Source organism: Sceloporus undulatus, chromosome 3 (assembly GCF_019175285.1).
Source record: "Sceloporus undulatus isolate JIND9_A2432 ecotype Alabama chromosome 3, SceUnd_v1.1, whole genome shotgun sequence".
NCBI classification, from domain to species: Eukaryota; Metazoa; Chordata; class Lepidosauria; order Squamata; family Phrynosomatidae; genus Sceloporus; species Sceloporus undulatus.
Window position 1 is genome coordinate 114,737,292 of NC_056524.1, and position 23,596 is coordinate 114,760,887.

General features: G+C 39.1%; 1 protein-coding gene across 1 annotated transcript in view; it reads right to left on the reverse strand.

Moving 5' to 3' along the window:
- Window positions 1-679: 679 nt before the first annotated feature.
- Window positions 680-23,596, reverse strand: part of EDNRB (endothelin receptor type B) — a 31,514-nt gene continuing 8,597 nt past the window's right edge. The window contains exons 3-8 of the mRNA XM_042458662.1: window positions 19,772-19,884; window positions 17,285-17,489; window positions 15,565-15,714; window positions 14,088-14,221; window positions 11,958-12,066; window positions 680-5,769 (exon numbers count right to left, since the gene is read on the reverse strand). Coding sequence (XP_042314596.1) covers window positions 5,638-5,769; window positions 11,958-12,066; window positions 14,088-14,221; window positions 15,565-15,714; window positions 17,285-17,489; window positions 19,772-19,884 — 843 coding nt within the window. The 3' untranslated portion in view covers window positions 680-5,637. The remainder of the gene's footprint in view (window positions 5,770-11,957; window positions 12,067-14,087; window positions 14,222-15,564; window positions 15,715-17,284; window positions 17,490-19,771; window positions 19,885-23,596) is intronic.

Below are 23,596 nucleotides of genomic sequence, written 5' to 3' on the forward strand. Positions count from 1 at the left end.
GGCTAAAAGTATTCAGCTTCTTCCATTATAAACTGTGATGTCCAAAATGGGACCCAGAAAGATTGGATATATGTACTTTACTAAGAAACATATTGTCTCTTTTCTGTAAAACATAATAGGGTTTCCAACACTTTCATTATTTCATATTACCATGTATTTGCTTAATATACTGAATTCTTCTAAGGTGTCCTTTTCAGCATGAATCTAATTAATAAGAACATTAAGCAGGGCCATGCAAAATCTACCCGAAGGCGTATCTAGTCCATCATTCTGTTCATAGTGATCATATAAGGGAACAGCAATAGCATTTACACTTCTATACCACTTCATAGTGAACTAGGCACTCTCTAAGCGGTTTATAATCTGTAAGACAATTACAAAGGGAAGTCCACAAGAATTCATATTGTGAAATCGCACCCCCTTTCATGTTGCCAAGCAATTGGTATGTAGAAACACATCACTTCTGAACCTGGAGGTAATCTACAGCCATAACAAAAAGTAGCTGGGGGATTCCATGCCAGCGGAACAGTGTATCTATGCTAGGTTTCAGTCTAAACTGTAAGGAAGCTATCCAATGTGCTGAACTCCACATCCCATAATGCATTATACTCTTCTAGATGTAATCTTCAGCATGGTAAGTGCAGGGGTAAAAAAAAAAAACTACTAGAGATTCGTGACCTAAAGAAACTATAAGCATCTTTATTGACAATTCAGTTTGCTAACATTGTGGTAAAAGTTACAGTCAATTTTAAGTGGTCATAAAAAGAAAAAAAAATACAAATATTTTACAAGTTCATAAAACAATCATAAAAAAGATCAGCTACAATAAACTGGCTGATTTGCCTCTCTTAATCCACCTGGCACTGTTATGAGATGCAAATTGAAGCTAATACTGTTATGAGAAGCAGTACAAATCTATCCAAGAACATACTTGACTCTGTTGAGGTAACAAAATGGTGACTGATTTCTCTCAAAGGCTGGAAAGCAGAATTCAACCCTTTCTCTCTGTGTTATTCATTAAAAAGATGAAATGCTTTCATGCACCACAACCTGCACTTTATATGACATTATTTATGCAATAAATAGTTCTGCATTTAAACATCTAGGCCACAACTCAAAAACAACAAGTTCAAGTTATTTGTTGGCTTAGTAATACTTAAAAGAGACAACGGGTGGCAGCTATTGCCCATCCAGAAATTGTTGACTTCAACTCCCATCAGCCCTAACTAGTATAACCAATGGTGAGTGAACACAGGAGCTGCAACCTAGAATCTAGATATAGAATTTAAAAGACCCATTTAGTAGATCCATTAAAAATGGTATGGCACATAATTAGTCATGAGGAATATGTCCCATTCATTCACTGAATCTTTAGGTATGACTAAGCCAGGATCAGCTCATAGTTTCTAGGGAGCAGTCATGTTAGTCTGTGGCAGAAAAACCAACAAACTTTAAAGACTAATAAATTAATTAAGGAAGAGTATTTTGTACACTGGAGTATTTCCTTAGGGGTGTTTTGTATGTGTGTGAGTGTGCACAAACACCACGCATGCATACATACAGACAAGGTTAAATGGTAATGAAAATTTTACATAATTCAACCGAAGGATGCCAAATGAGCATAAACATGTCAGTGGTTCTGGTAGAACTGGAAAACGAAAGCTGGGAACATTTAAATAGACCAAAAATTTAAAAACCCAAAGATCTTCTTGTGATTGTTTATTCAGCTGTTGAGTTACCTTATGTTTGCCTCATTTTAGAAAAATATTGATATGCAGATGAAAAGTTCTTATTATTGCTGTTTCCCTCTGCATTTAAAGCTTACTTGGCTCACAGTATTGCTCCTCTTCCAATCAGCATTAGGGTTGCCTGTTCACTAGAAAAACAAAACAAAAAACATCCTAGCCAATTGCCTGGATCAGCAGAAATCCAGTGAAGCTTTTTGGCAACATGCAGATCAACCATGAGTTTCCTGCTAATGTCTGTAGCTCAAACTACTTCCAAAGGCACAGGAGCATGGCTAGTGGGCCCTTGGTATCCACTGTGGTTTGCTTCCAGGATCCCCCTGGATACCAAAATCCATGGATGCTCCAGACCCATTATATACAGTACAATGGAATTGTAAATTGGCATCCTTTATATAAAAAGGCAAAATCAAGGTTTGATTTTTGGAAGTTTGGTGAGACTAAATTATTGTTTGGTCAAGAGTTCTGTCAATATCAGTTATTCTTACAAATATTGGAAAAAGTGATAATTATATACTTGGTAAGCACTACTATCTATAAAAGTAGGCAGCATATATATATTTGCTCTTTCTGTTTACAATTATATATGTGGCTAAGTGACAACACATGTGACTAAATTCCTACAAAGAAGGCAATTTGTTCACAACACACACCCTATGCACTTTATCACGTTAGGATCTAGTGATTTCCATGAAATAATAAGTGAAACAGCCTTTAAGACAGGAGTGTGAGAAGTGTCATGGGGTCATTTTTGCCATGTCTGGAGGCCATTTTGGGACAAAATGAAACATTAAAAAAGGAAATAATCAGGAAATGAATTCTGGCCACTTTCTGTTGTTACCTCTTGGTCTCCCAGAGTTGCCCACTCCTGCCTTGTGAGGTCTCTACATAATAACATAACAATCTACATAACAATGAGTTCATAAATCTCCCCAAACCCATATAATACATCATAATTATGGAAACTGCACTTTAAATGGTATTAATAGTAAAATATACATACAGTACTTAAATGTTATCATTCATGGCAATAATAGTGAGCACATTTAGCTGGACAATGTGTTTGGTTTTCCCCATATTTCAAGAAACTGGAAAGGCCACTGGCATCAATAGTTGCACCTCAGTCAAACTACTAACTGCTGAATAGCATAAAAACATTTAGGTGAAAAGCTGTGTTTTTGTGCATTTGCATGGATGCCATTCTTTAATAGTGTTGATACATGCCCTCCAAGTCAGTGGTTCTCAAACTTTTATATCTTACATTCTATCTAAAAAAATGTGGTCCCCCCCTCCCATGATAAAAACAAAAAGCCCTCTTTTCTCAGGACATTTATATGTGTGCAGGCACACCGACAGATAAATAGATATTCTGTTACTCTATCATTTACGGTCAGTTTTAAGGGCATTAAACTTTGCAGTTGTATTGTTGGTAATAAACACAAGCAAACAAAAATATAATTCCAAGTGGAGTTAAATATTATAATAGTGTTAATACTGTTTAAAGGCCAGAAATAGCTAATCTAAAGATTAATTCAAAAATACCTTACAGTTATTTCATAATGGGTTTATTAAATGCTACAAAACATTGAGTTTTGAGATTAAAACGATATGAACAAGTATATCATGGTGCAAAAATTCAGCTGCATGGTGAGGTACATGAGAGATCAAATCCATCAGGACTATCTCCTTATTCTTGATGAATTAATGTGCAGCAGTTCCTAGTGGATTATTTTTAATAGAGAGATCCCATAGAAATGCAGAGAGAAGTGAGTTCAACTCTGATCAGCGAGGGCTTACTCCCTAAGAAGTACAGTATTTTGAAATTGCACCCTCAGTGATTCTCTCCTCAAGACTATACATTAGCATCACGCCACTGGAACTAATGAAAACAGTGATTCAAAATTTTAAAGGCACTTTACGGACTGAAGTCTTATTGCTGGGGCAGTCCAAGACAGATGGTAGCTGAGAAGCAGAATCAAAATTCTGTACCACTACCACCATGAGCAAACTGTAATATTAACATTTTGATAACTGGATATCCCCAGGGCTGAACAGTCTGCCAAGAATCCCCACAAATGAAAAACAGCCACTACCTAGAAGTGGTTAGAAGTCTATGCCTAGTTTTGAAATACACATAATTATTTAATTATAATTTTTTGGAGCAATGACAAGCAGTGCAAGGAATCCTACAATCTTTTAAAAGATGAATTCTTACTCCTGAATGTTTTCAGGAGTGGAAATTCACCTTTTGTCAGCATGGGGGGGGGGAGGGAGGCTGGTGTTTACAAAAGCAATTTTACAGGGCACATGCAGTCTCAGGGCTCACCTGGGCCATTCTTTTCAGAAAAGATTTTCAAGGATAGTTCTATAAGCATTTCCATTCAGACTCAGTATGGCTCAGAACAAAAATAGTAGTTTTTGTTTGTTTGTTGTTATGAACCTTCAGATCAACTCTGACTTATGGCAATCATATCCTAGGGTTCTCTTGGCAAGATTTGTTCACCTAGTGGGCTTCCATTACTGTGCAGGGATTGAAGCCCTGGTCTGCCAAGGCCCTAGTCCAACACTCAAATCACTACACTATGCTGGCTCTCTTATTAGTACTGGCAATAAGCTTAAACCTGTGTTTAAGTATTATTTTTGAAATAGATCTCTGTTGGAGATGCACACACAAAATGTGAATGCTCCTGGCAGTTCACATCATGTGTGTCGTAAGCTTATTCTCTCTCTCAATCTGTTATTCACATAGACAATGACAATGGGACCAGCCCGTATTTTATGACCTACTATACCAGGCTCAGTTATGTCTCAACCAGAATATTTACAAAAGCAGAACTACAGGCTCCTTTGAAGAAACATAAAGGTGAAGGCTGCGACCCCCACTCTTTCATATCTACAACTACAAAGGTCATCTATGATAGCTAGTGCTCTGTGAACAGAAGGATACTTTCCCTGCCATAGGGCAGTAAGTGTAACCTCTTGTTACTGGTAGGAAATCATATCTGAGAAAAAGAGTGATACTCTTATTTATATTATAGAAGACAAAAATCTTAAAAAAGGAGGCAGTTTACTAAGTATAGTACTACTCTTTAAAAGTTGGGGGTAAGGAAAAATGCTATACTTGAGCACTCAGAATCAGATGCCAGAAGGGCGGGGGGGGGGGGGACACAAAAATTTGAATTAAGCAAATTTGCTGGGACTTCCACTCCAAAAAAGTAACTGCCAAACTCTGCAAAAGTGTATTATTATCTTCTATTTTTTCAGCCCCGATAGCATGTTTGTCTTTGCTTACTTAAGAACTACCTGGTTTGTGTTTGTCTGTGTTCATTAATTTTCTCTCATCTCTACAGATAACATTCTTACTAATTTTTGCTTGTTTTTCCTTCTGTGACATGAAGCAACATGCCTGATGTATCACAATACAAACTCTTTATCCAAGATGGGATTATATAGGTTAGACTAGCAGACTTCCCTGCCTCCCTGCCCCCCCAAACCCCCCAAAGAAAAGGTTACAGTGATTTATAGATCTAGCTGGCTTCGTCCCCAACAACAGTCATAGAATACTATATACACTGAGAATTATTACTCAGGCTCTCAGGGTCATACATGGCTATTTCATTTTACAATACTGGAAGATGATCTGGAAGTGCTCATTCTGGGTTTAAGTGCTTTGACAAGGCTCTTAATGCTTCTTGCAGGGATTTTTGTGTGTTAAATAGTTATGAGCACTGTGGCTAATTGTAACTTGAACAGACTGTAAGTGATCTGAATTTTGTGCAACCCCCAAGTTCATCCCCTTCCCACCAAAATTTGCTGTCCTTACTATAACAGTCCTTTGTCATCCATACACTGGGAAAAAATAACCGTGAGAACTAAGAGTAAAGTTTCTTCCTTAAGATGAACTATACTTGTTGCTGGAGCGGAAATTGTCATATCCATGATCATTGGCTCTGAACTTTAAGCAGGACTGTTTTTCTTCCAGGGAGAGCATATCTTTGGACTGGCACCAACAACATAGGCATGACTGTTGAAAGAGAAGATAATTTGTATTAGAAGGATTAAAGCATAACAGTAAAACTCAGAATTATTGTTACCTGTTTCAGGGAGTGAATCCAGAACCATTTTCAGTTCATTAGAAGGAAGATATCTATGGTCATGGTCTGTTTCATTAGTTCTCAAAGTATGAATCAGAGAAACTGCAGAATCATATGCCAACTGCTAGAAGGTGGGGGGCATATTTTTTTTCTAATATCCTAACTTGAACCTTATTATCTCATAAGACTGCATTAATTAAGTATGTCTTAATAGGGCTGTATTCAGTAAACCATCTACTTTGGTTGACAACACTGAGGAATCAAAAAGAAAATCACTGTACCTTACATTGCTTTCTCTAACACATGGACCTCAAGGGTTATGGATCTTATGGTTATATCCACATACTGAAAGCAGCCTGAGTGTTAGTCCTTATAACAAGGACCTGAGGGTTGTGTCTAGTTCAGAATTTCTTTCATGGTCAGTTATGCAAAACCATGCAGGGAAAGAAGGGCACAGTTCAGATGACCTATTTGCTAGATTCTGTCTCAGAAGCTTTTAGGTCTTTAAAGAGATCTTAGTCTTTTGGAGACAGTGTCTACTGTTGTCTCTCTTTCTGACATCCAGGTCCAGTGCTTGTTTCTAGTGAATGTGCCCCATATACTGATTCACAAAGATACCCAGACACTTTTTTTCCCTGTCAATGGCTGTTGATATTTTTGTTAAGTGTCTTCAGCTTTGACTTATGGTGTCCCTATTGTAGGGTTTTCTTGGCAAGAATTATTCAGAGGAGGGTTGCCATTGTCTTCATTTGAGGCTTGGAGAGTCACTTGTCCAAGATCACCCAGTGGGTGTCCATGGCTGAGACAAGATTCAAACCAAGGTCACCCAGAGCCCTAGTTGAACACTTAAACCACTATACTGCACTGGCTTTCCAATGGCAGAAATTAAACCTGAGTACTTCATGAGTGCAGAGCCCAGCTCCATCTTAGGTTTCCCCTGAGCCCCTCTTTTATGGTACTGTAGCAGAGCCAATGTATAAGCAGGAATAATGGAATAAGTGAAAGAGGTGGCCCACAATTTGTGGAGGAATTATGCATACTGTATATGAAAATGTATTTATTTATGTAACTACCTAGTTTTCTCCCAATGTTGTAACTCAAGGCTGATCACATGATTCAAAATCAGATATAATGAGACCACAATAAGTTATAATATTAATACAGTTAAACAGATTATCATATTAAAACAACTGAAATTAAAATGTAAAAGCATTCCAAAAAATTAATGAAATTGTCTTGACTCATGAAGGTAGGGTTTTAGGAGGAATAGCACATGTATTAAGGAGAATGGAGCTGCATTACACAAAGAACATGCTCTAACAACTTGGAGTGTGCATTTTTGCTTCATTTCCTTACACAGAGATAAAGAAATGAAACAGGTAGGTGTGAGGACAAAAATTGAGTGTTGCAAATGGAAAATGGAAAGAAGGCAAGGGTAGAGAAAAGAAATCAGCAAAGAATTTTGATTGCAGAAGTTAAGTCACACACTTTTTGCAACTAGGAACTCTTGACATAGTTGGCTATGACAGAAATCTAAGGCAGTTAACTAGGAGCATAAGTATGAGGTTACCTTGTCAGGAAGCTCTAGCTTACAAAAGAAATCGCACCAGTAGCAAAATGACAAGGAAACAGAAAACAGAGGGGTCAAGCAGACCAGCAACTTCAAGTGGCCTCTGGCCACTCCAGCCCCAGTTGCTCCTTGTTTGGTGCGGGATTGCAGCAACCAGATGCCACAGTCCCAAGTATGGCCACCACCGCGGGCCACAACAGACCGCAGGAATGGGGTGTTTTTTCCTGCTCCTTTTGCCACTGGGTTTGGACCACCTGCAGCACAGCTTTGGCTTGATCTGGGGGCATGCGTCATCTGAATGCCATGCCCCCAAATAAGTTTGAAGTTGGCACTTTTGGCTCATCTGTTTCAGGCCTGAATTTACCAACAGGATGAGTAGACCAGCTCTTTATTCATCCAACTCATTCAATATGAATAAAAACTTAGATTTTCATACAGAGAAATTTTACTGACACAAGCAGTTATGAAGTGAGAAAGCCATGACACTGCAGGCACTATCCAGCCATATATCTGTCTAGTAACATGATACTGTGTGTGTGCCAATGATCCAAGTAAATTTGCGTAAGCTAAGCAAGGCAAGCTAAGAAAGCTATGCAGATGAGCTCCTTATGGATGTGTAACAGAAATCTCTCAGGTTTGGAATTTGTTTGTTGTCATGGAGAATGAATGAGAGCTTCAGGGAAGGAAGAGAACATCCAGAGGAAGAGAGAAACAATTGTTTAGAATGGACCCTCTCATGCTGATGACATGGATGACTTAAATGTAGAAGAGCCTACAAAGATGAATTTATGATGAATGTGCTAATCCCATGATGAGTTGCTTGCCTGGTGTGTAGGTTGTAGCCATCATGCACCATGTAGATTAACTGGGGCAAAGAGTCAATAGCTGTGGTGCACATCAACACCAACAACATTGGAAATGGTAGCCATGGAATCCTGGAAGAAAAAATTAAGTTGCTAGGTCAGAAATGGAAATCTTGTGTTGGATGTTCCTTTGTAGAGTGTTGCTCCTCGTTCCATGTGCAGGGCTAGCAAGATAAGTACAATTATGTCATTTTGATGTGTGAATGGGATGATGGTATCAAAGACTAGGTTTAACAGTAGGTCATAGAACAATTTAGAGAGGATGTGACCCTGAATTTCCGGAGCCTAGTGCATGACCAATGGATTTACCAAACCAATGGAGAACAGTGCTAACAGTACTATGAACTCCAGAGTATATGTAAATAGAGAGCTATGGAAAAGTCCAGAATGGTATGCCTCAAAAGAAACAACAACAGCAATAAATCTACTGATAACACTAAGGGTACAAAAATTAAAAGACAAGAAATACACACTAAATAAAACAAGAGTAGAGAGGCTTAAATGACTCAAGGGATAGTAGGTTTAAAACACTGACAATGTTCTTATTGCCAAGGTGTTTTAATTTTACCTATCTCTTATGTGGTCTTAACATTTTTACTCCTGTTTTATTCACAATGTCATGTAGTTTCTTGACTATGGCCCATTTTTTTTTAAAAAACAAACCAACATAACCTGTGATTGTTATGCATGCTCTATCTTCCTGGCTGGGCTACTGCAAAATTCTGTGTTAGGGATGGCTTTGAAGATAGAAGCTACAATTTGTTCAAAATACAGCTGCTAAGATGTAAACTGGGATGGGGCAGCCAGATCATATCTTGACTGATCAGTGGCTCCTGATCAATATACTAATACTGACCTTCAAAATCCCACCACTTAGGGGCGAGGAGCAACTTTTCCTGTTACCAGTCTCCTTGATCACTGAGATTATCATCACAGATTCCTCTTGTAATACTACCATTCTTTGTGATGGAAAGTGAGGGTTGAACAGAAAGAGAAACTACTTGGTTGTTATGATGTCCTCAAGGAATTCTTTATCCAAAAACAAACAAACAAATAAACAAACACATGCTGGTGCTTACACAGTAGATATTTTGGTGTCAGGTGTACCTTATTCTGCTCAGGTTCTATGTAGTTAAAATAAAATTGAAAGGGAGAATCATGATGGCTGACATTTGACCACAATGCACTAAGGTAGAATCAAGTCCAAAAGGATATCAGCATGATTGTGAAGCAGAGTCAAGAGAAACTAGAAGAAGCCAAGAAAAAGAAGAAAGAAGAAGAAGAAGAAAAGACTTTGCTCAGAAAATGGAAGTGTTCTTTATTCTTGCCCAGATGAATATCACTACAAAGGAAGTACAAACTCTGACAGAAGAAATGAAAGAGGAGGATAAAGGAAGCAAAAACAAAATTTGCAAGGCTAAACCCAACAACCAACAATATACATTTCTCTGTGTCAGAAGCAGGAAACTGGCCAAGGAAGCTGGCAGACCATGAGATGACAAAGGAGCAGTAATAAATGCCAGAGAGATTATGATCAAACAGTATTTTATGCCCAGGATGGTTTGATTACAATGAAACTGATAAAAATATTGTTTGATAACAATGGAATTCTGGACTATGCCAACAACTATCAGGTCAGAATGCACCGGGAAGCCATTGAAATCCATAAACATCGGGATAATTTCAACCGGAAAGAAGAAACCCTAAGGCTACCAGTCCTGAAGAATATCAAAATGAGGACACAGCAAATGCAAATGAGAAACTACCCAGGGTCAGGGGCTTTCCCAGCAGCGAATGATCACCAATTAGCAGACTCTAATCCTCCTTTGCATATCCTCCCACCCCAGGCCCTCCTATCTACAACAGAACAATACACAGATTAACATGGAATTTCCTCCAGGCCCAGGGTCACAATCTATCTATCTATCTAATCTAGCTATCTATCTATCCTATCTATCTATCGTTCTATCTATCTACTATCTCCCAGCTCTCTAAAGGAGGTATCTATCTATCTACTATCTAGCTATCTATCTATCTATCTATTATATCTATCTATCTATCGATCTTCTCCCCCGCTCTCTTGCCAACATTCTCTGAAGCATGCCAGCCACAGATGCGTGGTGAAACGTCAGGATAAAACTCTTCTAGATAAATGGCCACATAGCCCGAAAACCCCCAAAAACGAGTTAAAAAATGTTTTATCTTTGTACTGTTTTAATGTATTTATATTTGTTCAATGTTTAAGGAGCCCTTGTGGTCTGAGAGACAATATAGAAATACTTAAATAAATAACTGCCCAGAGGAGGTTATTCAATGGGGGTCTAAAAGTGCAAGCAAGCAAACAGTACATAAATAAAATAAAATAAATATAAATCCTATTGCATTGTTAGACAAAATACAGTGAACCATTGATAATGGCTGGGATTTGGTATCAGGACCACCCCCTCCCATGGATACCAAAATCCATGGATGCTTAAGTCCTATTAAATACAATGGCATAGTAAAATGGTGCCCCTTATATAAAATGGCAAAATCAAGGTTTGCTTATTGGAATTTATACATTTCCTTAATATTTTCAAGCTGTGGATAGTTGAATCTGTGGATTAAAAAAATCTGTGGAAATGGAGGGCCAACTGTACTGCATTTCTTAATACAGAAATCATAAAGACACCTGTGAATTGCATCCAATGGCACACAACTTAGTTTACAGTTCATGCTTAATCATGTTGTTTCTGCATTGTGGACAATGTGCTGTGAATTGTAAAATATGTACTGAAGCCTGCTGAGCCATCCTGTGGACTGGAAAATGAGCAATTCTTCATCTTGAGAAGACAACAGCTTAAATGTTTGGTGTATCATGGGCAAATTCACTAAGCAGGAGTGACATTCCTCCCCTCCAACAGCTGCAATCCAGCAGGTGAGTTCTGCAGACAGTCAGATCTTTCCTGTCATTTTTCTCTGGAACAGCTCATTTACTTTGGTTTCCTTTTGCTTCCCATTGTGAATGATGGCTTCTGTCTGTGCTTTGCTCTCTTCTTCTGCCTTTCCTCAGAAGTACAACACATTGTTTTTGCAAAAGTAATTTGTTACTCGTTATTGTCGTATAATAATTGCTTGTTATTTTTGCAAAGTAACTTGTTACAGTTCCTTAAAATATTATTATTATTATTATTATTATTATTATTATTCATTTATATAGCGCTGTAGATTTACATAAGCAAGCACATTGGTAATGTGTTACTGCCATGTTAGTTTTACTTTTAAATTAAAAAAATATATTCTAGAGTCCAGGATTATCAAAAATTTCCCCAATTTTTGGGGGATGGGAGGGACACAAAATTTCCCCATGCTAAGCAATGTTTTAGGAGTAATGGTTATCTATTACTCCTAAAACTTTGCTTGGGATAGGAAAAATTTGTGTTTTCCCCCAAAAAAAGTTTTGGGAAATTTTGTTACTTTTGTAAAAAAAAAAGTAATAATATTGCCAATTGTTATATTACACTTCTTTACAGAAAAAAAATTACATCCATTCAATGCTCACCCCGCAAAACTCTTATTAACCATTAATTCCAAAATAGTTCAAATCATCCGTTTGTTCTGTACTATAAATTCTTTGTAGCATAGAGATTTCAGATCATTTCTAGCTCCATTTTTAGATAACAAACCTGGAATGAAAATGTCCTACCTTAAAGCAGTTCTTGAATCTTTTGCTCACCAAGTAGAGAGCAATGGGATTAATGCAAGAATTCAGTGATGCCATGTTGATGCCAATATGGTTCAACACTAGTAAGAAGCTGCATGAAAAAAGGGGCAGAATCAAAATATGTTAGGTAAAGTAGTACTATCAGGGAATAGATGTGAAAAATCTGTTAGTCTTATTCACTTTCCATTGCTCAGATGCTCACCAGCATTTTTTTTTCTATCCAAGTTCTCTATCAGGTTGCGAGACTACTTTTCCTCCACAGATATTTGTGTGTATTTTGGCTATGTACTTTTCTTCAATGTAGACCCCTCCCCCCTTTTTTTTTACATGTGGTTATTAATATATAAATTTACACACTGACTAAAGCGGGCTTGTGCACATTTTTCAAATACATGGGTCATGCATATTTATTTGTGTGTAAATAAGAATCAGATGCACAAAGAAACTGATGATAGTAATCTGAAAGATACATATGTGTCTTTCTTAAAATTCTTACAGACTAAATATTGTAAAACAAACAACCCCTCCCCTCCAACCTTCTGCTAATGCAAATTTCTTCTTCAGACGTATGAGATGGCCAGACTAAAGCTAGTCATAGTGCTATGATTTTAGCTGCCATGGCAGCATGCTATGGATTTCTGGGATATGTAGTTAAGGGAGGGGCATTTAGAAGTCTTAGCCAAAGAGCTCACCAAACTACAAACCTCAGGATCCCATAGGCATTGAAAGTGGATCCATAGCCATAAGGCCCTAAGACTGAAAAGGCCCTAAGACTAGGGAAAGCCACATTCAAATCCCCTCTCAGCCAACTCATTGGGTGATCTTGGACACTCACTTTCCCCCGCCTTGCCTATCTCAAAGGGTTGTTGTGAAGATCAAACAGTGGATAACAACAATAAAGGCAGTTCTCAGTTCCTTGGGGAGAGTATGCATTAAAATTAATAGTACTATGCAGCTGTCACTGTAATTTTTAATGCCTGTGTTTCATTGTTTATAAAAACAGATTGCTAATTGATCTTTTTTCTGCAATGTGACTATTACAGAAGATACCTCCCATGTCTTTTCTTGGGAAAAAACCCCTCCAAATGCCCAAGTCATTTTCCTACAAGGTATAACCAAAGTTTCCTATAGAGTGGGTGAGGGGACTCACAGTTCAGAAGGGCCTTTGGAATATTACCAGCAATAACAAAGCTGGATTACAGAAAGGACCTAGGACAGTAGGGGATGTTGAGACAAGAAAATCAAGAGGAGGGAGAAAACAGACTATCCAGAAATCTGACACAAAAGATGGGAGAAAGACAGGAGTATTGTTTGGTAGTGGAGAATAAATGTAGGACAAAGGAAGAGTCTTCTCAGGCTCTTAGCCAGAAATATGTTATCTTCTTTCCATTGTCTGCTGTATTAGCAAGGGCAACGAATCACCTACTCTTATCCACAGGCTTCCTGTTTCCCCTGAAATTAGATGAAATCTTTACAGTAAATGTCGAGTGTGTATGTGTATTTCCCTAGCAACAATATATTGTTGTGATTTATGTTTATTGAAATGTATTTTTGGGATGGATAGGTCATTTCAGTATTCTCTACCTGCTAGCTGATCTTAATGAAGTGGACAGTATCCTATGTACTACTGCTCTTTGTGTGTGTGAAAGGGTTCAAAAGAGTTGTCTTCATTTTCAAAGTGACTATGGGAACTGTCATAAGCATCAGCACATTTTTCTTGCCCAGTATTTGAGTGTGTGTGTGTAAGGGGACATACAATTATATTACATTATTTTGCCCTCTTCAGGGTTACATTTGGCATTGTGCCCCCCAAACCATGGCAGGTGGTCACTCCTGAATATACTGTATGATCAACATAGGGATTCATCATACAACCACATAATGGACTGGGAAATGGAATAGACAACGTGCATTCAATGTAATCCTAACTTAAGTGCAACTTCACTGGCAGTTCTGTATTCTCCATCTGACCCTTAACAGTATGGCTTTGTGTATTCCTATGATAAATGTGCCAGTTGGGAAGGGGAAAAAATCAAAATGGCAGTATTCTCCATAGAACTATAGTTAAAAAGCTAATAGCAGTGGTGGTATTCCATCGTAACAATTTCTTACCTCAAAAGTTCACATCTGTTTGGGTCACGCTCATTGTAAAGAGTGAACTTCAATATCCCACTTAGATGAAGAGGCAGCCAACATAAGGCAAAAACGAGCACTAAGCAGAAGACTGTTTTGGCCACTTCTCGTCTCTGAAAGCAAAAGAAACACAGGGACGGGGGTGGGAGAGTAAAAATATGCATGAGAGTTACAATCAAAGTAGATGAACTTTCCAATTTGAAAATTATCCCTGATGATTCTTAGATTCACTGTGTTTATTCTATATATTTAAGAATACTTTACACTCCTATTTTAGGATTAATGCTATGAAAAGCCAAGAGGATTAGGCAAAATATCAAAGATGCTGTGAGTGGGTAGTGGAATTGACTTCTGGTCTCACTGATGCTTCAAAAGGGATTTCTGTTTGTGTATTTTGTTAGGCATAGTTCTTTGATCTACTTTAAATTGCTCCAGTTCAGAAACTAACAAAAGGATGGAAATGTGTCTGATAGCATCCAGACAAAATTTATGCAATCCAAGAATGCTTGTACATGGCTGATTAACACCAGCCAAACCTTCTGGTTTTACTTGGTTGCATATATATCATTACTATAAAAACTGGCACTGGGAGAGTAATGGTGATTAAGGAAGAGCTAGTCATTGGTACAGTGTTGGCCTAACAAGTGTGAAGCTTGCATTTTAATGCTTTCCTGTGCCCCATATGGCACACCATCTCCATGCTTGGTCAGCTATTTCCTTCATATTGTGCATTTATTTTTAGGGAGTGGGTCCTAAAGATATTGGACAGGAGCAACACAATGTGATGCAAAGGGATAATGTTATGTCCTGGGTGGGTCTTGTGGATATTTAGTCTAAAACATTTGGAGGAATGTTTCCCATGCAGATGTTTTAAAGGTGCTGGGTGCAAGCACCTCAACAAGCTAAAGGCTCTTTACTTTGTCCTACTTTGTCATCCTGTTGCAAATGTGTCTCATAGTAACAGGTGTGCTTTATTTGTACTGGAGTGTTGCACTGGCGCTTACTCCTGAATAAACATGCACAGATTTAAGCTATGCTTTGCATCACTAACAGGAATTTATCTAAATTTGGTAAGAATTACATTTGCTCCTATGCTCTTTGATTTGATTTTGCCCTGTTTCTTTAGCCCTGCCCACTATTGGAATGCAAGCCCAGAGTTCCTTTCTAAATTCTAAAGTCAACCCCGGGACCAAACTAAAGGTTCCCTATCCCATTTTAGAGAGTCATGTTAAAGCTGGAAACGGTGGGAAATTGCACTCTGCAGAAAAAGTCATATTTATTGTATCTTCCAAACCCCATCAGTTCCAGTCAGCATGGCCAATAATAATAGATTGTGGGAGTTGTCATCCAAAACATCTTGAGGGCAAAAGCTTCCTTACCCTTGATGTACTCAGTACTAATGGTACTAACATTTTGCCCCTTTCAGAAAGGACAGATATTTCATCAATGTGCTTACCTGTTTCAAGTGGTCATTTAAAGCAATTTGCATCCCACTCTTCTTTCTCAACATCTCACAGGTCATCAGTGTATAGAAAAGAGCAGTAACTGCCAGTGGCAAGCAGAAATAAAAACTAAAAAGCCACCAATCTTTAACTTCCTTGTAAAGCTAAGAGAGAAAGAGACAGGAAAAAATAACATTATTTCAGCTTTTTTTAAAAAGTGGCAATCAAGGAAACATGCAGGTCAGTCTGATACACAAAGGATTCTGGTGGAAACACAGGAGAGAACCTTCTTAGTGACTGTTACAAGTATTCCCAGACAGGCGAGACTGGCTTCTTCCCTGCTTTTCTTCAGTCAGCAGGTGAAGACTTCTCTAAAACCTTTGGGAATTTTTGGTAAGGAAAGGACTTTGAACAATGTGCTACACAGGTTTTTTTTACCTATTACACTTCTCTTAATTCTATTGATTGTTTAGATATGCTTTAACTTTGTATGTTTTATTGATAGATTTTTTTATCTGGATCTGTTTTAATTTCTGTAAGCTACCTTGAGTCAGAATTCTAAGAAACCACAATGGAGGTAGTACAGGTTGAGTCTCTCTTATCCAAAATGCTTGGGACCTGAAGCCTTTTGAGTTCAGATTTTTTTTGGGATTTTGGAATACCTGTAGTTGTACATATATACATAATGAGATATCATGGGGAAGGGACCCAAGTCTCAACACAAAATTCATTAATGTTTCATATACACCTTATACACATAAGGAAATTTTATGCAATATTTTAAATAATTTTGTGCATGAATCAAATTTTGTGTACAATGAAGAATCTGAAAGCCAAGGGGTCACTATCTCAACTACCTATGAAAGACATTTGGTTTTTGGAATATTTCAGATTTTGGAATTACTGATAAGAGAGAGTCATTGAATCATAGAGTTGGAAGAGACCACAAGGGCAATCCAGTCCAACCCCCTGCCATGCTGTGATAGGAGATCACATGCCAAAATAATTCACAGTACTGTTGTGGCTTTGTTGTTATTTTAAAAGGTCCACCTCCAGGAAGTGGACCCGGGGCCCATTCATACTGCACAATTATAGCACTATGGTTCCACTTTAATTGTCATGACTCCATCCTATGGAATCCTGGGATTTGCAGTTTAGAGAGTGATATTTAGAATTCTCAGCCAGAGAGCTCTAGACTACAAAGGCCAGGATTCCAGAGGACATTGCCATGGAAGTGGAATTATAGTGCTATAATTGTGTAGTTTAGAGTCCCTGCAGTCTAGCAGTTCTGTCAGAAGAAAAGTGGTGCTTGATAGGAGAAAACCTCCCCTCCACATCTTGCAAGATGATAGCATCCTGGTCACCCTGGCAATGGAGCTAGAGGGGCATCAGCACCAAGGTCACTGGGAAATGTTATAGCATTGCTGAAGCAAGGAGTATACCACCCATGGAAGAGAGTGATTTGGCTGCTTTATAAGGAAAGGAAGGGAGGCATGGAGAGTTCAGAAAGCCTGCTGACAGATAGTTAAAGCCAGTCAAATAGGAGCCATGGCTCCTTCACCAGTCTCTCAGACAATGAAATAATGTAGGGGAGGAAAGAGATGCAGGGTCTAACCCCCTCTCCCTTCATTTGATTCCTTTTAGGATTTGTATTTTTGACAAAGGGCACAAATTTATTAAGAAAATAAGTACACTAAGTATCAAACAAAAAGAATCTAGTACAGTACACCTTACCTGCATGAAATATGTTTCCTGCTGGGGGTTAAGCAGACAAACCCTAAGTTTCTCTCCTTTGTAATTCACAGTAATCATATCAAAGCCTATGGCTTCAGGAATAGCTAAAACAAGAGACATGACCCAGATCAATACAATTTCAACTGCTGTCCACTTTGGCACTCCAATGCCCTTGATCCGGCTCCATGAAGCTACTGCTCGATACCTAAATACAAAAATTGGACACTGATCAGATATTGTGGTGGACTTCCCCATGTGTGCCCTCCATATGGTTTGGGCTACAACTCCCACCCTCCTTTATCATTGGCCATGTCAGCTGGGGTAATGAGAGTTGCAGTCAGAAACAGCTGGAGGATACAGTATTGGGGAAATATGGGAAAAGCTTTGTGATTGACATGAGTGTACATTTCTATGATGTCATAGGCTTATATGGCTGGCATGTTACTACTTGTATCCATTCAAACAGAACAGATCCACTAAAGAAATGTTGGTAGTGTGGAGATTAAAGAGATGGTACTGTTTGTGCTAATAATATACAGGCTAATAATAGGAGGTCCTCTCTCTCTGAACCTAAGCAAAAAACCAAGAGCAGCCCAGCTCCTCCAGGTTTTGCTTGCCTTCCAACTACAAAACAACACATATTCCATCTGACTGCATTGAAAGGAAAGATAGGAAGCATGACCACTGAGACACCAGGGAGCAGGAAATGAGTCAATTTTAGCTCCTCTTTGCTTTGAAGTGAAGCTCATTCCCTGCTTCCTGGTCTCTCAGCCATGCTGAGAGAATGATCATGCTTCCTACTTTTCCTTCCAGTGCACTCAGATGGAACTGGTGTTGGATCACAGTTGGAGGGCAAGCAAAACCTAGTGGAGGTGGGCCACTCCTGTTAATTGCTTACCAGATGTTCATGGTCAGAATTCTGTAACTAAGAACTAATGCTTCAGCCTGAGAATTTTCCATCTTCCCATTCCCATACTCTTCCCATTTTCTGTTTTGTCTTTTGTCAGCTGAAGACAGGGACAGTCTCACTCCTTATCTTTCTAAGCCATCCTGAAAGCCCTTTACTTTTTGGCTAAGAATGGGGGTGGGTGGAAATGGCCTAAATAAACAAATGAATATTAACACTATTGAGCAAAGGCTGTTGCAATACATGCCCTTCTTGCACATCTCCCACTCTTGTGAGTGAAGCATGTGATGTGGTTCTTTCCCAATTTAACAGTGGCATGAGAAGATGTGCTATGGACTCCATTCATATGACTTCATGCTTCTAGTATTATGTTACCAGAGTGCCACAAGGAGGACCCATGCTGAGAAGGTTGTGAAAAATTTCTTTGTGGCTTCCAGTTTACCTGACTCTACCTTCCTTTATCCCATCTCTTGCAGGAACCCATTCTGTCCCAGGGAGCTTCCCCATTGCTGAAGACCAAGACATATGGGACATATGAAACACTAGAAATATAAAGCATCTGCCTGCCTCTTAGCACTCTTCTTCATTTCTAGTTCTGTTGCTGTTCAATAATGAAAATGTTGGTAAAAGACCCAAATCACAGGACATTCACTGAACTGGCTATGAAGAATGACACTGGAGATAGAAGGGCCTGATCTGGTCTGTGTCATAGATCAGCATCTGGAGAACTACATTCACTGTGCTTTCTTTCTGCAGAAGAGCTAGGAGAATGTCTACCTCTGCCCTCTTCCATTTCTTTTCTCACATGGCAAAGCATGCATCTCAAGAGGAGAAAGGATGCTTTTCATGTGAATGGCTCTTTAAACAAGCAAGAATCCTGGGAAAGGATGTGGAGAGTTGACTCTAGTTAATCTGAGCGGAGCTCTTAGAGACCTGGTAAGAAAATGGTAGGATACAAAGATCCTGCGATAATCCAAACTCTGCTTTATTCTTTCTTCCACTTTACTTTGAAAGGAATTTTTTCTTGCTTTCATTTTCTGCATACCAACCTCCTTCTTTCAGTCCCTGCTTTGATATTCCTCAGAGCTTTCTGGAAGCTTTCTTTACCTTACACTACACCTAGGGATGCCATAACCCAGCGGCCCCCAGGAGAAACCCGCTTTTGGGGGGCCCCTCCCGGTCCCGGACCAGTTTGGCCCCCAGCCCGGGGCCCGCGTGGCGCCTCCCCACCTTCCCTCACCTCCCCGCGCAGCCGCGCCACCCACCACCTCCTCCTCCTCCAAGAAGGAGGGAAGGCCCTGGCGATCGCCAGTGGCGCCTCGCCCTCTTTCCCAGCCTCCGAGGAGACCGAGGCCTCCGCAGAGGCTGGGAAGGAGCGTGTGGGGCCGCCAGCGATTTAATTTTGAAATGTAGGACACATTTTTTTTAAATGGAGCCTCCATTTAAAAAAAAAGTGTCCTACATTTCATAATTTTGTCCTACATTTCCCCCAGTTTCGAGGTCCTGATTTATGGCAACCCTAACTACACCACACCACATATGCATATTTTAAGAAGAAGAAACAAGAATTGGTTTCTCACCTGTCGATGCTGAGAGCACATAAACTTAAGACTGTGATGCCCACCGAAGTTTTTTGAATGAAGGGGAACAATTTACATATTTCAACTCCAAAAGGCCAATTTTCTGCATGAAGCTGTGGAGAGTAAACAGCCAATGGTTAAAAACTGCATACTGCAATTCCTCATGGGATTTGGATCCTTAGAATACACAGGCCAAGGAAACCAGACTGCATCTTCTACTATATATCTCAAATTCCTGACATCTTAAATCTGGCAGCTGAAACCAGGCCACATAAGAATGTTTTGGGGAAAACTGTGAGAAAATGCTTAGGCTTAAATCTAATTGCTGGTCCCAACTACAGAAGACCCATTGCCTCAACTCTTGAAGAGTGAGTCCATAGTTAAACAAATCCCAGTGATTCAATGCACCTACTTTAGTTTACTAACGTGATTTGGGCCATGGATTCCACTGTAAAATACCAAGTTCTTTAAAAAATTGTTGTTGTGTGTTTCAAGTCATTTCTGATTCATGGTTACTGTCAGGCAAACCTATCATGGGCTTTTCTTGGCAAAATTTGTTCAGAGGAGATTTGCCATTGCCTTCCTCTGAGACTGAAAGAGATTTGCCCAAGGCCACCCAGTGGGCTTTCATGGCCAAGTGAGGATTTGAACCCTGGTCTCCAGAGCCATAGTCCAATACTCAAGCTCTACACCACACTGTCCCCACTCTTAAAAAATTACATTTTTGAAATTTAAAATACAGAAATTGGACCTGACCCAGCAAAGGTTTAATCCCACTGAAATCCATGAAACTCATGTCACCTCTGATTGACTAACATGCATCCCATTGACTGCCTTACAAATTCAATTGAATAGGGATCCTATATATGTGGTGAACATAAGTGGGCTACGGGAACAATGTGCATAAATCATATATGTTTTAGCCCAATTTGCTTACTTTTCTCCCTGTTTTAAAGGGCAGGGATCATGGAACTGAGCCTACATATGTTTAGCTCTATGTGTTAGAGATTATACTGTGTATGTGACATGGATGTGCTAATACACCAAGTCTACCAGCATTCATAGAAATACCACATCTGAGTAAGTAAATCTGCCAAGTCCCATTCTGTAAATCTTAATGTGATTTAACTATGGCCACTGGTTTAAGTCCATTATATAAGCTCGGCCTTAGCAAGGAAAGCAAAAGTTTGAAGACCAGATCATTAAATAGAAGAGAAAAATATCAACAACTCTCAGTCAGGAGGATGCTCTGTGCTTGGTACTTATGATATTCCCCTATGAATGAGATGGAAAATATAGGGCATGAAAATCACATGCAGCTCCACCTTAGTTTTGCAACCCTTGGTGTCTCATAGCATTTCCTGACAGTGGCACCTGCTGACTTCCTTGTCAGTTAAGTGGGGAATCCACTCGGGGTTTTTTTAAGTTCTGTCTATGGTGCTAAACCTATTTTGGAGATATGCTTCAGCATCATCCTTAAAACACTGGACTAAAGTGGATCCACTGCCCACTGACATGGAAGTCATGAGCTACCATTGCCTCCTGCGTGACAAAATTTAGGTGCAAAATTATATTAAAACAGCATTTTCTTTGGATTTGCTCAAATGAAGAACTGTGGTCCCAGAAGGACCTAGGGATAGCAATTTTCGTTTATAACACTTTCCTTTTTCCTTTATAACCCTCCTTGCATGTGCTGTTTTGGCAAAATCTTAATTTCAAAGTAATCCTGTCACTGAGGTTGATCACACCCAGCAGTAATTATGCAAGTTTGTGAACGGTCGCATTGCCAGGTTTTCCAAATAGCAATAAGGGGAATAAGTCAAAATTCATGGCATGCAGGGTTGACAACTGGGAAGTAGGTAATAGAAAGTCTGGGTTCTACTTAAATATCAAATGAAAGTATTGATTTCAGTTAACTTTGCAACTGTAATATTGTCCACATTCATAAAGTGTATGATGCACAAATTTCTGTGTGTAAGAAGGCCTAACATCTAAAAATATTAGATTTTTTTTGGCATCCTGTTCAGCCTGTATAGAAGGGAAAGTATTCCAGCTCTCAAATAGGAGGCATTCCTTATAATAAGGGGCATCTGCCAGTCCTAGAAGTTATAAACTTTCTGGCCCTCAAAAAAAAGGGACAATCTGGCAACCATAATGTGAGGATCATGTGGTTTTTTGGGGTGGGGTGGGGTGGGGTGGGCAGATTCGCTCCTGGAATTGACAAAGTTGCTTACCTCTGTCTTAGTAATTAAACATTAACAACAAATAAAAGGGGACAATCTCTTGTATACCACCATGAACTAGTTGAAGAATGGAAAGAATAAAACTGAGATTGCACAGTCTTACACAGATAAATCTGATATCTCCTGTGTCCATCCACCCAGTTGCCTGTCTGCTCACTGTCCTCCTGACAAGCCTGTGAATAACCAACCCATGAGTGTGAAGGGCTGACTGTACTCTCTATAGACCTTGGCTAATGAAAATGGAGACTGCAGTCAAAGAGGAAAAGAGTAAGACTTGGAAAGGCGGCCTTGAAGGAACTAGATAAGATTCTCAAGCATAGACATATCATTAAACACCAAAATGAGAACCACCCATGCCAACATATTTCCATTCTCAGGTATGGTTGTGAAAGCTGAACAGTGAAGAAAGCTGACAGAAAGAAAACCAACTTATTTGAACTGTGCAGCTGGAGAAGAGTTCTATGGATACCTTGGACTCCCAAAAAGGCAAATAAATGAGTCCAAGAGCAAATCACAATTGACCTCTCCCTAGAAGCCAATATGTTTAAACAAACATGACCATATCATGAGATGGCATGACTCCCTAGAAAAGACATTGATGTAAGATAGAAAGCAGTAGGAAAAGAGTAAGACCACACTACAGGTGGATTGACTCAAACTGAAGCCACAGCCCTCAGTTTACAAGCAGAACAGTTGATAACAGAGGCTCTTGGAGGTCTCTCATTAGTAGGGTCGCCATAAGCCAAAGTAAATTTGATGGCAAATAATAACACCACACCACATAGATAAAAACATACAAAAGATAATAATGAAAACCATGTCTTTTGGAAATCTGCCGCCTATGTGCAATAAGACAAGGCAAGAGGCCCAAGCAAGTGGCTATATTTCTTCCATTTGACGTGGAATGATGATGGCAACACACAGGAGGATCAACTAGGCCCTTCTCACTGAAGTATCCAAATGGAAAACCTCCAAGTAGGCTTGGCTGATAAAATTCTTGTCTTTTCATCCACCAGAGGATAACATGAGCAGAAGCTGGGTAATGCACTATTTTACCAATGCACTTTTATTTTAACTGTGTTTTAATATTATCAATTGAACTGTGTTTTCATAAAATAAGTTTTGATGCTCTTATCAACACCTTTTCAGTTAACTTTCTTATAAGCCACCTGAAACTGTATTTGAACTGCTGAAATAATGCAGTCTGTCATCACTTTAACTGTCATGGCTCAATGGTATGGAATTCTGGGATTAGTAAATTCTGTGAGATATATTGCCTTCACTGTCATAGAATTCTGATGCTACAACAAACTACAAATCCCAGGATACCATAGCATTGACCCATGGCAGTTAAAGCATTGTCAAACCAGATTATTTATGCTATGTAGATGCAGCCCAAGTTTATGGAGAAGGCACAACACAAATAAAACAAACAAATAATACAGCGATCCAAGCCATCTAACAATGTTACAATTGCATAATCTTTTAAAGCCAGATGGTTGATGCAGACATTTCGTATAATTGACAACATGCAAACTGTCACTGCAACAACGGAGAGAGTGTGTAAGTTATGCAAACCAAA